This window comes from Erpetoichthys calabaricus, chromosome 2, assembly GCF_900747795.2.
Source record: "Erpetoichthys calabaricus chromosome 2, fErpCal1.3, whole genome shotgun sequence".
In the NCBI taxonomy this organism is placed as follows: domain Eukaryota; kingdom Metazoa; phylum Chordata; class Cladistia; order Polypteriformes; family Polypteridae; genus Erpetoichthys; species Erpetoichthys calabaricus.
The window spans coordinates 732222-748794 of record NC_041395.2 but is presented as its reverse complement, the minus strand read 5'-3'; the positions used below and the strand labels follow the sequence as shown (position 1 = coordinate 748794).

At 43.2% G+C, this 16573-nt stretch overlaps 1 protein-coding gene across 1 annotated transcript in view; it reads left to right on the top strand.

Moving 5' to 3' along the window:
- LOC114643014 (uncharacterized) overlaps nucleotides 1–16573 on the top strand; it is a gene marked incomplete at its 3' end in the record, with an annotated part of 1911439 nt that overhangs the window by 1173090 nt on the left and 721776 nt on the right. The window contains exons 13-14 of the mRNA XM_051923912.1: nucleotides 13746–13991; nucleotides 14878–15135. Coding sequence (XP_051779872.1) covers nucleotides 13746–13991; nucleotides 14878–15135 — 504 coding nt within the window. The remainder of the gene's footprint in view (nucleotides 1–13745; nucleotides 13992–14877; nucleotides 15136–16573) is intronic.

The following is a 16573-nucleotide window of genomic DNA, read 5'->3' as shown; positions in this document are numbered from 1 at the left end:
ACAACACTACAATTCTTTCTGCCCTTTGTCAAGTCAGTGAGGGGGGAGGCCAGATGTGCAAAATTGGGAATGAACCACCTGTAATACACCGTGAGCCTGAGGAAGGCACGAACCTGCCTCTGTGTTTCTGGACAGGGATACACAAGCACCTCGCCCACCTTGTCCATTTGAGGCTTGAGCAAACCCTATGGGATATCCCAGATAGTGGGTTACCCAACTTGCATTTCTTAGGGTTGGCCATCAACCCCGCCAGCTGTAAACTGTCAAGCACCACCCGAAATCAGACGAGATGAGATTCTCAGTCATTACTGAAAATGACCACATCGTCAAGATAGGCACCTGCGTACACAGAATGGGGATACAGGATCTGTTCCATCATTCGCTGAAAGGTCAGCGGTGCGACATGGAGACACAACTAGTCTCCTCCAAGGGGACCTGCCAATAACCCTTTGTGATTTCAAGGGAGGAGATATTATAAAGCCTGCCCAAGCTCTTCTAACAGCTTGTCCACACGCGGCATCGGGTATGCATCAAACTTAGAAATATTAAATTTTTAAAAATCTTTAGAAATCTTAAGATCAATACAGAACCGAACCATCAGACTTTGAGACAAATACGATTGGGCTTCGCCATTCATTTTTGCTCTGCCGAATAATTCCTAATTGGAGCATCTGTTGGACCTCTTCCTGTACCATTTTCCTTGTTGCTTCTGGTAGGCGATACGGGGGCACCTGTAACACCGGGTGGAGTTACAATCTTGTGTTCTGCAATCGTCATCCAGCCCAGCGTTGCTGAAAAATCGTCTGAGTTCCCCTTGATCAGCGATAGCAATTCCACTTTCTGCGTGTCAGGTAAATCATTCCCAATAGTGACCTCAGTCTGGGGGACCACTGTGGACATGACCAGTACTTCGTGATGGTCGTGCCACTCCTTTAAAAGATTAACATGCAAAATCTGAACGGGTGTCCATTACCCAGGAATTCTGACTTTATAATTCACTGAGGACATGCGCTGTTCTATCACTGCTGGCCCTTGCCATTCGGCCCGAAATTTATGTGGATCAGACAGGATCAACATCAGCACGCGATCCCCCTTATTAAACTTGCGAAGTTTACTCGTCTTGTCATAATTATGTTTTTGTTCCTCCTGCTCGCGCTGCTAATTTTCCACTGCAATAGAGGACAATCCAGCAATATGCTTTTGCAGCAAATCAACTCAGTCAACAAACCTACCCCTAGGGCGTACCTCATTAGTGCCCATCCATTCATCCCGAAAAATGTCCAACACCCCTCACAGTTGCTGGCCAAAGAATAGTTTGAAAGTGCTCATCCCAATGGACGCTTGCAGGGCTTCCCGGACAGCAAATGGGAGAAAAGGTACAACTGTATCCCAGGAGGCTGGATCGTTTTGGGCTACCCACTGAATCATCTGTTTTAGGGTTTTATTAAATCGTTCAGTCAGGCCATTCATCTGTGGATGATAAACCATGGAGTGTAACTGCTTAATTCAGAAACTTTCGCATAGCTGCTTCATGATGCGAGACATAAACGGTGTCAGGGTGGAGTGGTGGCTCTGAGGCTAAGGATCGGCGCTGGTATCCAGAAGGTTGCCAGTTTGAATCCCCGTCACTGCCAAAAGAGATCCTAATCTGCTGGGCCCTTGAGCAAGACCCTTAACGTTCAATTGCTCCAGGGGTGCTGTACAATGGCTGACCCTGCACTCTGATCCCAAGGGGTATGCGAAAACTAACAAATCCCTAATACAAGAAATTGTATAAGGCGAAATAAAGAACAAAAAAAAAAGAGTGTTCCCTGATCAGTGAGAATCTCACAAGGGATACCAATATGTGTGAACATATCCAAGAGTGCTTTTGCAATAGTTCGGGTGTCCGCCCATCACAGCACTGCTACTTCTGGGTATCTTGTGGCATAATCGATTAACACGAGCATATACTGAAAGACAATTTTACTCTTGGGAAGCAGGTCAACAATATTTAATCCCACCCTCTCAAAGGGACGTTTACGGTAGGCATCGGTACAAGGGGTGCCCTGGCAGGTCTGTGAGCAGAAACTATTTGACAGTTGGGGCAGGCCATACAAAATAGTTCCACATCCTGGCCTACATTCACCCAATAAAAGTGTTTCGTCTTTTCCACACATAGGTGACCACCAAAACATGACTGTGAGCGATTTTTAAAACCTTCTCCCTATGCTCACTTGGTACTACCAACTGCTCAATACGTTCATCACTCATGCACTCTGAAATCACCCGATATAGAAAAACATCCTTAAGCAAAAAATGTGGTGTTTTAAAATTCGGGTCCTCACTCTCCAGATAGTAAGAGTCATTCGTGACGTGGGCTTGTCTGAATGCAAAATCCAAGTTGTTATCGGCTAGTTGTAGGTGAGCACACTCCGCCTGGATGGCAGTCTCTGTTCCCACCGTGTTTGATGCAGAGTCACCCTCGTTTCCCAATGCTTGTTTTGTTTTCTTCTGGGTCCGTATTGAGTCTCTGTTGTGTGGAGGCTGTTGGTGCGTTCGGCGGTGATAAAAAGCTTACCAGCTGTCCCAGGTCTTCATTTGAGGATTTGTCCCCCACCTTGCTGGACAACTCTGTCCCCACCAATGGGGGTAGGCGCTGTGCAGATGGCCAAGACCCATGGAAAGAGGGCATTCCTTTTTACTATTAGTCGATGTCCAGGCCTTTATGACCTGCATATTTGCCGCCCAGTAAAAAAATGGAAAGTTAGGTAGTGCCATGCCACCTTCTGTTTTAGGTTGTTGTAGAGTCGCCCTTTGGATGTGTGGATGTTCAGAATTCCAAATAAATTATGTTTTGATTGAATATAATTTTTTAAAAAGATTCGTTAATGTATATGGAGATGGACTGAAGTAGAAAAAGAAGCTTGTGAATACTAAACTGTAAAACCTCAACTGTACCGAGCAAATGGCTGGTGACTGTGGGAATGTGGGTGGGGCTCATTAACCCCTCACCCTCACACACTCCTTGGCTGTTGTCAGTGTGTCACCAGTGTTGACCAAGCGCACATGCTGTACTGTTTCATTCACTTAGGATTTTTATGTTTATACATTTCAATGCAATGAGCTGCTAGTGGGAACTATGAACTTATATTATCTGACTAATAGGTGAGCTGTTTATGGCGTAAGGTAAATGGAGAACTCCATCTGTCAGAACACAATGTGAGTGATGTGCGTTCCTCGTGATGTCATCTGATCTTTCTCTCTTTGTGTCAGCCTCGACCTTCTATGCGCAGCATTGCCACTAGAAGGGCCATCCATTTTATCTGAGCTTTCAGCTACCCAATGTAACATCGGTCCACATTACCTCGGATAATCGGGGTTCTACTATATAGATAGTATATAAAAGAATAATATTTTATAAATACATAGACCACACTAACCAATTAAATATTAAGTGACCTGTCTACAAATCTGCACAGTTATGCAAGTATGTAGTGTAACCACACTGCACGTCTTCAGTGTCAACACCACGAGTCACCATCTATATGAGTGCCTCCTACAAAATCTCACCAGGCTCATCGCTTTATCATATTTTCAGATCACCTGTGACATTCACCTAATGTGAAAGGTACCAACTACCTTTTAAAATGTTACACAAACATCCGGCGCCGCCGTGAGTGGCAGCCTTTTCAGCAGCTCCGTGTATGACTGTATATGTATGTGTACTTTTCTACTTTTATTTTTCTATTTTTATTTATTGATCACTACTATTACTTTATTTTATGTGGATTCGTTCCCTGGACACACTTACTTTTACAACGTGGGCATGGATTTTTACACGCCGAGAACAAATGCCAGTGCCAGTGTGGTTCCATATTTACCTGACGAGGTAAGAAGGCGGTATTGTGACAGCAGAGCCGGCACTAAGCTAAAAATGAAGCGGCTTGCGAGAAAGTGGCGTTTCAAGCCTTTGGTGCCTTCTGTGATTCTGGGGAATGTGAACTCAATCTCAAATAAGATCGACGAACTGGCTGCGCTGGTGAAAAATGTCAGGACCTACAGAGAATGCAGTTTGTTGTGTTTTTGTGAAACCTGGCTAAATAACACCATCCCAGATGCCAACGTGGAGCTACCCAGGTTTAGCACAGTTAGAGCGGACAGAGATGCAAGTACCTGTGGAAAGCACAAAGGAGGAGGACTCGCTCTCTATGTTAATACACGGTGGTGTAACTCTGGACATGTTAAAGTCAAAATCTCCACTTGCTGCAGGGACATCGAACTGTTGGTCGTAAGTTTACGTCCCTACTACTTGCCCAGAGAGTTTGGACATGTCATTGTTGTCATCGTGTACATTCCTCCTTGGGCGGACGTGGAGTTAGCGAGTGACATCATCCATTCTGCTGTTTCTAAGTTACAAACACAGCACCCTGAGGCACTTGTGCTAATCACTGGAGACTTTAACCCTGTGACGCTGGACAAAACATTACCTGCATTCTCCCAGTATGAGGACTGTAACACCCGGGGAAATAAGACTATTGATTTACTGTATGCAAACGTTAAAGACGCATACAGCGCCACCCCGCTGCCTGCGCTTGGGAAAGCAGATCATAACCTGGTTCTGCTTCAGCCTCACTATAAACCAAAAGTGAGAGTCCTACCTGTAACCACACGATCATTCAGGAAGTGGACCCCGGAGGCTGAGAATACTCTGAGAGAATGTTTTGGATCTACAGACTGGGATATCCTGCAGGGATCTCATAGTGAGAACATTGAGGAAGTTGTTGACTGCACTACTGACTACATCAACTTCTGTATGGACATTGTAGTTCCAGTAAGAACTGTACGCTGCTATGCTAACAACAATCCATGGATTACAAGTGACATCAAGGGCCTTTTGAACCAGAAGAAAAGGGCTTTTAAAGGTGGTGATCAGCATGAGTTCAAGCGCGTGCAGAAGGAACTCCGAGTCCAGCTCAGCGCGGCGAAGGAGCAGTACAGGAGAAAACTGGAGCAGAAGTTGCAGAATAACAGCATGAAGGAAGTGTGGGATGGGATGAAGATCATCACTGGCTGCAGCTCGAAGTGGGGTATCACCATCGAGAGAGACATGAAGAGAGCAAACCAAATGAACAACTTCTTTAACAGGTTTGACCACCCTAACCCACTCTCACTCTCACCTCGGAGTATTGCACCCTCCACACATCCTTCTGCTGATACCAGCATAGGAGAGACATCCCCACCCATAATTACAACAGCACAAGTGAGCAGAGAGCTGAGGAGACTTTGTGCCAGCAAAGCAGCGGGTCCAGATGGAGTATCGCCACGACTGCTGAAGGTCTGTGCGCTGGAGCTGGGGGGTCCTCTACAGCGCATCTTCAACCTGAGCCTGGAACAGGGGAGAGTCCCGAGGCTTTGGAAAACATCTTGTATCACCCCAGTCCCAAAGGTATCACGTCCTAGTGAGCTGAATGACTTTCGGCCTGTTGCTCTGACATCACATGTGATGAAGACCATGGAGAGGCTGCTGCTTCACCACGTGAGGCCACAGGTTCAACACGCCCTTGACCCTCTGCAGTTTGCATACCAGGAGAAGGTGGGAGCGGAGGATGCCATCATCTACATGCTACATCGATTTTTCTCCCACTTGGACAGAGGCAGTGGTGCTGTAAGAATTATGTTTCTAGACTTTTCTAGCGCCTTGGGATTAGATTCATACCTAGTGGCATGGATCGTGGACTATCTTACAAACAGACCTCAGTATGTGCGTCTTGGGAACTGCACATCTGACATTGTGGTCAGCAATACAGGAGCACCACAGGGGACTGTACTTTCTCTGGTCCTGTTCAGCCTATATACATCGGACTTCCAATACAACTCGGAGTCCTGCCATGTGCATAAGTTCGCTGATGACACTGCTATCGTGGGCTGCATCAGGAATGGGCTGGAGGAGGAGTATAAGGACCTCATCAAGGACTTTGTTAGATGGTGCGACTCAAACCACCTACACCCGAACACCAGCAAAACCAAGGAGCTGGTGGTGGATTTTAGGAGGCCCAGACCCCTCATAGACCCAGTAATCATCAAAGGTGACTGTGTGCAGATGGTGCAGACCTATAAATATCTGGGAGTACAGCTGGATGATAAATTGGACTGGACTGCCAATACTGATGCTCTGTGCAAGAAAGGACAAAGCCGGTTATACTTCCTTAGAAGGCTGGCGTCCTTCAACATCTGCAATAAGATGCTGCAGATGTTCTATCAGATGGTTGTGGCGAGCGCCCTCTTCTACGCAGTGGTGTGCTGGGGAGGCAGCATTAAGAGGAAAGACGCCTCACGCCTGGACAAACTGGTGAGGAAGGCAAGCTCTATTGTTGGCATGGAGCTGGACAGTTTAACATCTGTGGCAGAGCGAAGGGCGCTCAGCAGGCTCCTATCAATTATGGAGAATCCACTGCATCCACTTAATAGTATCATCTCCAGACAGAAGAGCAGCTTCAGCGACAGACTGCTGTCACCGTCCTGCTCCACTGACAGATAGAGGAGATCGTTTCTCCCCCAAACTATGCGACTCTTTAATTCCACCCGGGGGGGTAAACGTTAACATTTAACATTATACATAGTTATTGTCTGTTTTTCACCTGCATTATTATCATTCTTTAATATTATTTATTGTATCAGTATGCTGCTGCTGGAGAATGTGAATTTCCCATTGGGATTAATAAAGTATCTATCTATCTATCTATCTATCTATCTATCTATCTATCTATCTATCTATCTATCTATCTATCTATCTATCTATCTATCTATCTATCTATCTATCTATCTATCTATCTATCTAATTCCTTATCACAAGCTCAAGGTTGCTCTCCCTTGGAAATCAAAAGCTGCACTTTAAAAATATATAAAATCCTTAAATCTTGTTTTAACGTTTATCCTTCTCAGAGTACAATGCACTTCTGTTCAGCATGGCGAAGGCTCCTCACCTGAAATATGTCACGTAAAAGACCTTAAATTATCTCCCATACAGTCACATAATCCTGAAAGAGCACCAGGTTTACCATTCTTAGGGTCCTGCTCTGTATGTGATTATAAAATCAAATCTTGCCTCACATGTAATATCTTAGCAGTCTTACCTACATCAAATTTTTACGACCAGTTTAATATCCCCCTCTTTCCAGTGCCTCCGTTTCTCAAGTTCAAATTTAATGATCAGCAATTCACGGTTAACTTTCTTAAAATACGTTCATAGATGAACTTTCTTGGTATCAGGGAATTCTTCAGAGAGGATTGCACCGACACCAATACCATCTACCTCAAGCATAAAGTGCAAAATGTATGTGGATAACTCAAGACTGGGGCTGCAGTGAACAGCAACTTTAATGTGTCAAAAATTAATTACACTCCGCAGCACAACAAGAACTTCTCATGGGATTTTTTTTGTTAAGGAAGTGATAGGAGAGATTATTGTACAAGACTTTTCATGAGTCCTCTGTAATAATTAGCATATCCCACAAATCACTGAACCTGAGCCACACTCTCAGGTGTCTTCCACTTTAGAATCAGTTATCTTAGTAGGATCCTTAGTTAGTGTCGTGTGAGTAATTTTGGATTTGAAAAACAATACTTGGTCCCAGGTAGAGGGTCAGACAAGGAGTGATTTACAGCCCCTAATGAAGCAAAGTCACAAATTTAAAAAGAGTACCATGCCTGGTATGGGGTTACCAAGGTAGGCCTGGGGGGAGTACCCCCAGACAAGCACCTGGACTGCCTTCCTGTGGAACCACCACCTGCAGGAGGAATAGGGGCCGGGTGTAATGTGACCTGGGCAATGGTCGAAGACAGAGGTCATGGCGAACTGGAACCCAGACACACAAACTGACTCTTGGGACATGGAATGTCACCTCACTTGGGGGGAAGGAGCCTTGGTGGCTGAGGCAGAGCACTACCACCTAGATGGAGGTGGGCTCACATCCATCTTACTCCCTTGGATTTGGTACCAAACCCTTCAAAAGAGGCTGGACTCTCCTTTACTTTGAAATTGCCCAGAGGGAAAGGTGTTGGGAGAGAGTGGGCTTCTTGTTGAAACCCTGCTTGGTCAATGCCATGTTGGAGTTTATCCTGGAGAATGAGAGGGCTGCTTTTGTGTGGCTGAAGGGTTGCAGAGGGGAAAACTCTGACTGCTATATGTGCCAATGTACCAAATGTTAGTTTGGAGTACCAGGCCTTCTTGGATTGCCTGGAGGGGATCCTGGAAAGGGTCCCAGCTGGGGACTCTTTCTGGAGACATAGTTCTGCTGAACAGCTTCAATGCCCACTGGGATAATGATGGAGAAACCTGGAGAGGTGTGACTGGGAGGAACGGCCTCCCTGATCTAAAACTAAGCAGTGTTTTGTTATTGGACGTCTTTGCTGGGCATAGTTTGTCCACAATGAACACCATTTTCGAACATAACGTGGCTCATAAGTGTACTTGGTACCAGAGCACCTTAGGCCAAAGATGAGCCATGTTATGTTTGTATCATACTTGTGGTCAAGTGTTCTGGACATTTGGATGAAGAGAGGGGCAGAGATGTCAACTGATGACCACCTGGTGATGAGTTGGGACAGATGGAGGGGGAGGCGCCTGGACAGACCTGGAAAGCCCAAATTAGTGGTGAGGGTTGACTGGGAACTCTTCCTTGAGGGATCCTGTGGTGGGTGCTGGGAGAGTATGGGGTTCCGGGGGCCCTAATAAGGGCTATTTGGTCCCCTGTATAATGACAGTGTGAGTTGTGTCTGCATACTTGGAAAACATGGACATGGTTTTCATGGACATGATACCAAGGAGCAGCTTTGGAGGGGAGGATGTCCAGTTTGATGGCCTTAGATCTGCATTTTGCAGATGACATGATACTGTTGGCTTCATCAAGCTGTGAATTGAAGCATACACTGGGACAGTTTGCATCAGGAATAAGGATCAGTGCCTCCAAATCTGAGGCCATGGTCCATAGTAGGAAAGATGTGGACCTCTCTGAGTTAGAGGTGAGTGACTGCCTCATGTGGAGGAATTTGGGTACTTTGGAAATGAATGGTGAGACAGACGGATTGGGGCGGCAAGTGCAGTTATGGAGTCACCATATCAATCTGTAAAGGTAAGGAAGGAGCTGATTCAGAAGGTGAAGCTCACGATTTACCTGTTGATCTACATCCCTACCCTCACCTATGGTAATTAGTTTTGGGTTAAAGACTAAAAGATTGAGACTGCAGGTACAAGCAGCTGCAATGAGCTTTCTCTGCAGGGTGGCTGGGCTCTCCCTTAAAGATCGGATGAGAAGCACAGATATTTGAGAGAGGTTTGGAGTAGACCCTGACCCTGAAACAAGCAGCTGGGAGGAGACCCCAGGGAAGACCCAGGGCTTTCTGGGAGTCATAAATCTCCCAGATGGCCTTGGGAACACTTTGGGATACCACATTATGAGTTGGCAAGTGCGGCTGGGAAAAAGAATGTATGGGTCTCATTGCTAAGACTGTTGACCCCTTGTCTTCGGATAAGCGGTGGAAAATGAATGAATAAATGAAAAACAACACTTGCACTTTTCTAAATTGACAAATAAATGTTTGTCCTTTAGCCACTGTAATACTTAAATATGCTGGACATGATCATGCAGATCTTTCAGAAAAATAAGAATATTATCAATGTATACCAACATGTATTTGCCCTAAACATTACCAGATATGTCATTCATGAATGACTGCAATATAGCAGGAGCCCTGGCCAGTCCATATGACATCACACAGAATTGCGTCCAGCAGCAGCACTGAATACTCTTCTGTACTCACCACATTCTTGAATGCGTATCCCGTTGTGTGTCCTTTGTAAATATAACTTAGTAGATTTGCTCAATCCTGTAACCTGACTAAGTAATGCAGACATGAAGGGAACTGGTTATTTGTTCTTTACTGCCCCAGTTGGACTACTGGGTGGAGCTATAAACCCATTTTCTAAATTATTTTCTTTATGTGTCTCCATGACCTAATCTCAGCTTAGACAGAGTGTAAATCCTGAAGTAGAGAACCAGGCAATAAATCAGTAGGATAGCCATACTTACTGTGAGGAGGCAGAATTAAAGACTTTTGTTTAATGAATGCATCCTGAAAGTCTTAATAATCCTCAGGGTATTTGTTAAAGTAATTGCACTGTAATATTGGAGTTTGAATTTGAAGATTTTTTAACTGTCTTTTCAGGTGCAACTAAGTCAACACCTTTGTTTTTGAATTTGAATTTGTTTTAAACAGTGTTGTTCACGTTTTGTATTGCACTGCAATATGCTCTTGTTTTTCCAGTCAGTCATGGGGTTATGCAGCTGAAGACAAGGGGACCTTAAAGTACCTAAGGGAGTGTGTGAATTCACTCCACAAACACACATTGTTTCTGCAGCTAATGCCTCAATCTGCACACTAATAGACGGACTCTAAGTTCCCAGACTCCTTTACAAGTCAGTTGACGCCACCTGAAGCTTTATGTTTAATGGGATCTGCGGTACTTCTAACATTTACACCAAAGCAGCCCTCAGAGTTCTCTCCAGCTCCTGAATCAATTAACACCAATACTTCATATTCATTAATTATCAGTTCTAGAGTGGGCCTGCATGTCAAACCCCACCTTTATCCACAGTCAAGTACTATGATGAAATTATCAGATTTGCTTGATATAAAACCCTCCAAGACTGATTTCTGAGAGATTTTCTTATTAGCATTTGCGTTAGTTACCCCCATGCCTGTCCTTCAGCATCTGAATGTCAATGGCTAACTCTGTTATTTGGTTGAACGTTGAGCCATACGAGTCCAAGACTAAACTAGAAAGCTGTTTGTCATGCTTACTTTATTTTACTTTTATTATTCTTGTTTTCTGATAAATGCCCCAAATATGAATGGTCCAAGTTTTTGTACTGACTGAGCAGCAGCCATTTTCAATAAAGATGGAATCAGAAGATGGATCATAAAAAATAACTAGCCAAGGTCAAAACTGGTAGGACAAGATTTAGTAGCACAACCTAGGATGGAAGTAATTAGAGAACCAGAAGTAAAGAATCATAGTGAGAATGTCAGAAACTGAAAATAGTGAACAGAGCCAAAGCCAAACCATTAGGCGTAAATCTTAAGTGAGAGGCAGAAAAGAGTTCAAAACCAGAGAGTCTTTCAAATGCTCAAAGTAAAAGCACAAGGAATGTTATGTTCACAAGAATTGATGATGAACGCTCTGTGTGGCCGGTTTATGAGTCATTGTGCTGATGATGTCACTTAGTGTGACTTCTGGGAGACGTCACCTGGCACCCCGTGAAATGAGTACCTAACCACGGGTGCTAAAGATAACGACGGCTATCAAGAAACAAGACAGCGTAACAGCTGAATGTGTTTACTTTAAGCACCATTTGAAATGTGTCAGATACAAAATACAATGTGACAGCCATATTCCTGGACCTCTAAAACACCCAGAAGGAAGTTTCAAAGGCCAAAGAGAAAATGTAAAAAAAATTAAATTAAACTCCAGGCCAGGACACAAACAGAAGAGCATTGTGACATGACAGACCAGCTGTGGCACCGCAGAACGCACTGCTAGCTCTAAGATTCATCCTGCTTACGTCAACTCTCATTATTCAATGGCAGGTTACGTCTTATATTATCTTAAACTGCAAAACATTAACAATAAAAAGTCAAAAAGTTAATAAAATGTGACAGAAATTAGTGAATGCTATTGTAAAATGAGCTGGCCGGCTCTTTGCCTCGTCTTTGCTGTTGCTTTAATGGCTATGAAGATCTGCGCTCTTCTGTCTTGTCGTTTACCATTTCATGTAAAGGAGGCTGTGCAGTTTAGTCTGATGAGATTTGTTTTTTTGGAGCATAATGTCGGTGCTGATGTTCTATTCCTATGAATTTATCTATGACTAAACTGTGTATAATTGTACATGTTTTGTCATCATAGATAAAATAAAAAGCACCTCATGAGCAGGTGACATGAACTTAGTATGGAGGTGAATGTTGTTAAATGAATACCAGCATGTATGATATAAATCATACAACACGTGCATATAGCGTCTCTCTTGATTTGGACTTAAGTATAGCATGTGTGGCAGACGGCTAGAGCCCTTACCCAGCCGGGACACCCGGAGCATGGAAAGACCAGGGGAGAATGTATTTTTAAGAACGTTTCCTCCCTGACAGAGGGCATCCCCCTTAGCTTGCAGTGGGGCTACGGGTCATGAGCATAGAAGCTCAACCCAGATGGGGCCCGTAGCCACCGACAGGAGGCACATGGACATTTACACAGCCCTATTTGGCTGCACTTCTGCCACACCCAGAAGTGCGGCCGTAAGAGGCTCATTGGGCACCTGGAGTTCTTCCGGGTGCCTTATAAAAAGGGGCCTGTCCCCAACATTCATCGGCCAGAATCGGGAGGAAGAGGACAGAGCCTGAGGAGGAGTGGAGGTGGATAGAATGGCGGCAGTGAAGGGACTGTGTTGTGTCTTGGTGCTGGTTTACCGTGTGCACAGAACTGTAAATAAACCGTGTGCTGGGTGCACAACCTGTCTGCTGCCTGTCTGTGTCGGGGTGAGGGCGGCTGTACGCGCCTGGGCTTCACACACTAATGAATTAATTGTACACAACATCATAAGAAACAATTTGTAACTGCATATATTTAATATCAATCAGTCGAAATGGTCCTGCTGCGTAGCTGAACAAATAAGAATCACTGTATACATTTAATTACTTTTTATTTTTCAACACTACAGTAGCAGTGCTGCAACTAAAAGTGAACATTGAAAGACTATCTATCTATCTATCTATCTATCTATCTATCTATCTATCTATCTATCTATCTATCTATCTATCTATCTATCTATCTATCTATCTATCTATCTGTAAAACTGGAAAAGAGTCAAACAAAGGGGGGGCAAAGATGTGATTCCAGTAACACATAACCATTTGTTAAAATTCTTGAGTGTTTACTCTCTGCATATTCATTTTTGTTTCTTTTAATACTACAATTACTGAAGTACTGAAGTAAGTCCAACAAAGGTTATGCTTAAGCTTTATAACGCACTGGTGAGGCCTCAGCTAGAGTTCTGTGTGCTGTTTTGGTCTCCATGCTACAAAAAGGACATAGCAGCACTAGAAAAGGTCCAGAGAAGAGCGACTAGGCTGATTAATTAGTTGTAATATTAATTAATATTAGGCTGATACAGGGGATGAGTTATGAAGAAAGATTAAAAGAGCTGAGCCTTTACAGTTTAAGAAAAAGAAGATGAAGAGGAGACCTGAATGAAGTGTTTAAAATTATGAAGGGAATTAGTCCAGTGGATCGAGACAGTGACTTTAAAATTAGTTCATCAAGAACATGGGGACACAGCTGGAAACTTGTGAAGGGTAAATTTCACACAAACATTAGGAAGTTTTTCTTTATACAGAGAAACAAAGGCACATAGAATAAGTGACCAAGTAATATGGAAAACAGTAGGACTTTTAGGGACATTGAAAACTCAACTTGATGTTCTTTTAGAACAATTAAGTGGACAGGACTGCAAGCTTTGTTGGGCTCAATGGCCTGTTCTTGTCTAGTTTGTTCATGAAGGGTGAACATACTCAGACAATAATAAATTAACAATTCAATATATCATTAGACAGTGAAATGTACACATATAAATGAACAAACTACTTAAAACATATTAAGAATAATTGATCATTCACTAATTATTGATTGTCTCCATTTATTCAACATTTTACAGGTTGTCTAAGAAAACTCTCCAGGGCTTGGTCTTTATAATTTATGAAATACAAGATGTCCACCTTCTGAAGTCCTTCCTCAAGAAAGTTGGCTATGACCTGAGATCCTGTAAGCTCAACTGGAATGTTCTTCACTTTCTGCTGAGTCACTCAGATGAAAGAATTAAAACCGACCTTAGAAGAAGTGACCTTCAGGAACGCGACCTCTTGGAACTCCTGCCATGGCTTCACAGGGTCCATCCTTCAAGGTGTGTGTTGTTAAGCTCTTTCTTTATTAGATTTGTCACTTTGCTTCTGTTGGGTTGTTCACATAATGAAAATGTTAATTTGAAGGATTAACTTCCATATGTAATACATTTCAATGAGAATAATGAGACTTGTTTTGAACAAAATGTTTACATTTCAAACAATTGTGAAAACAATAAGGACATGAGAACTGTGTCTGCCAGATGACTTATTCTGTGACTCTGCCGGGTCACATCACATGTCACAGCTGTTGTTATGGTGCTGCTCATACCAGCGGCTCCAGTGCTGATGGTCCTCCATACTCTTAAAAATGCTGATTCTTTAATGGCCCATAATGGTTATTTACTGGGTCTTGTGGTTCTTCATTGAACTATTGCTTGACAAAGCACCATTTCATTTTGGGACGGAATCTCTACATATGAATTTGGTTCTTTGTGGTTGCAGGACGCTGACAGATTAAGAAAACCTGGACTTAGCAGCAAGAGTCCTTTTAAAATCACGAGCCATTGATATTTCACAAATATATTACTGTCTAGTCCTGGTTATTTATTGTATGGGGCCAGTTATGGATCTCAGTAAATAAAAGTTCTTTCTGGAGCCTTCATGTGGATGGGAGTTTTGGGAACCAAAGCTGGTTCCTCTATGTCATCTCTCCAAAGAACCAGTCTTGCACCTTAATTTTTAAGAGTGTATTCCTTGGCTGCCGCTCTTATCTTAGTCATATGCTCATTGAAATTCTTGTTTATCAATTTTTAACTTCTTATTTGGTACAAATATCAAAGATTGTAAATCTGTCTTTTTTACCCCATACTGATGTGAATTGTTTTTTGTTTAAATCATAATAACGGGTCACAATTGTGTGTGTAATCTTTTTGTCTCCCTGCTCAGGATGAATGGAAGGCTTTCTAAAATGTTACTGAAGGTCATCATTGATTCCGGCTCAGTGGAGCTCATAGACTTGTGGTTACAACTCTCAGACCATCGTGTTAATTTTAATAACACGGAGTTGGGTTCGAGTCACTGTGATGCTCTCCGTCTCTTCACTGAACGCTCATGTCGTGTACGACTCAGCCTGTTATGGACGTCCTTCACGGATGAGACGGCAGAGCAGTTACTTTCTATGATGGGCCGAGTGTCTGAACTGAGGTCAGTGTGTGTGCTTGTCATACGTGGTCTTTGTCCCTCCACTTTAGGAGTTAACAAGTTCCTTTTTTGTTTTAACATTTAGTTTGGACAGAACTACTTTGCTCAAGTTTCTACATAAGCTCACAGAACTGAATCATCCAGAAACTGCACAAAACTTTTTCAAAGCACTGCGTTGCACCCTGGACTTTTCTTCATCATCTGAAATAGACATTTCAAGTGACGACACTTCACAGCTCCGTCAGCTGAGCTTCAATGACTGCCAGGTCATCTCAAAATCAGTGGAATTGTTGAAAGATAAAACTGAACTTAACATCAACGATTGTGAGATAGAAGATGGCGGACTTGAAGTCCTGTTTGACATCTTTGACAAAGTTCTTCTGAGGTATCATGTGATCATAAATTCTCCAACTAAATGTTTCTTGTTTTTTCACACATTTTGCATCAGATACCAAGTGAAATGATTAATCAAATGATGTCCATTAATGTTTAATATTAAGCTTCTTTGGTATTCTAATTGCTGTCCTAGGATGGAGATCTTAGCATGTCTGGGGGACTTTAATGATCATTAGAGCTCTGGCAGCATAATAAGGATCACCTATTAATAGTCACACAAAGAACAGACAGACCAGAAACCCCAAAAAAGAATAGTGAGGGTGTGCAGTGTGCTTGGATCAACTAGTGGATGTCTTTGTAATGGATGTCTTCATGCATGGCCTTGAAAGAACTTCTCCTTCATCTCTGAAGAGGTCAGAAACATGGAGTCTGAATGAACATATTTGAGAAGGCAGTGCTGGTGGCACCAATATTTTTATTGCCAGTCATGGTAGTAACCCTCAAATCTGTTAGTAGACGTCAGTGGTAAGGGAGCAGATATGTTGAAAAAGTCTCATGCCGTGCCAGCAGGAGGGTCTGCAGATTTCAATGAGAGGTACAAACAGGCCAAAATGGTGGCTGCTACAATGCTTACCAAAGCAAAGGGTCGTATGATGGAGGAGTTTAGTGAGGTCATGGAGAATAACATTTAAAAGGTCCTGGCAAACCATTCAACTACATAAGAAAGGTAGGTGACGCCAGGGCTTTTCTCAGAAAAAAGTGGTGGAATATTGATCTCAATTAGCGGACATTTACAGGAGTCAGAAACAGCACTCTGAAGAACTCCTAAACCCAACAGATATGCAGACCTCGGTGGAGACAGGGCCAGAAGCATTGAACCCCATATCTAAGGCCGAGATCACATGGCTGTGTAATGTCAAAGACACAGAGTGATGTGCAGAAAATGGTCACAGTGCCTCTGGATCGGCAGAATCCCCATTTTATTAAGTGGTGGACTAGAGAGTGTGTTCCAATACTGAGGGTTCACACTGTTTGGTCTCCCTAGAAAATCCTTTGTCAGTGTGCCATAATGATGGCTCCATCTAAAAATTAAACTTCAGATCCA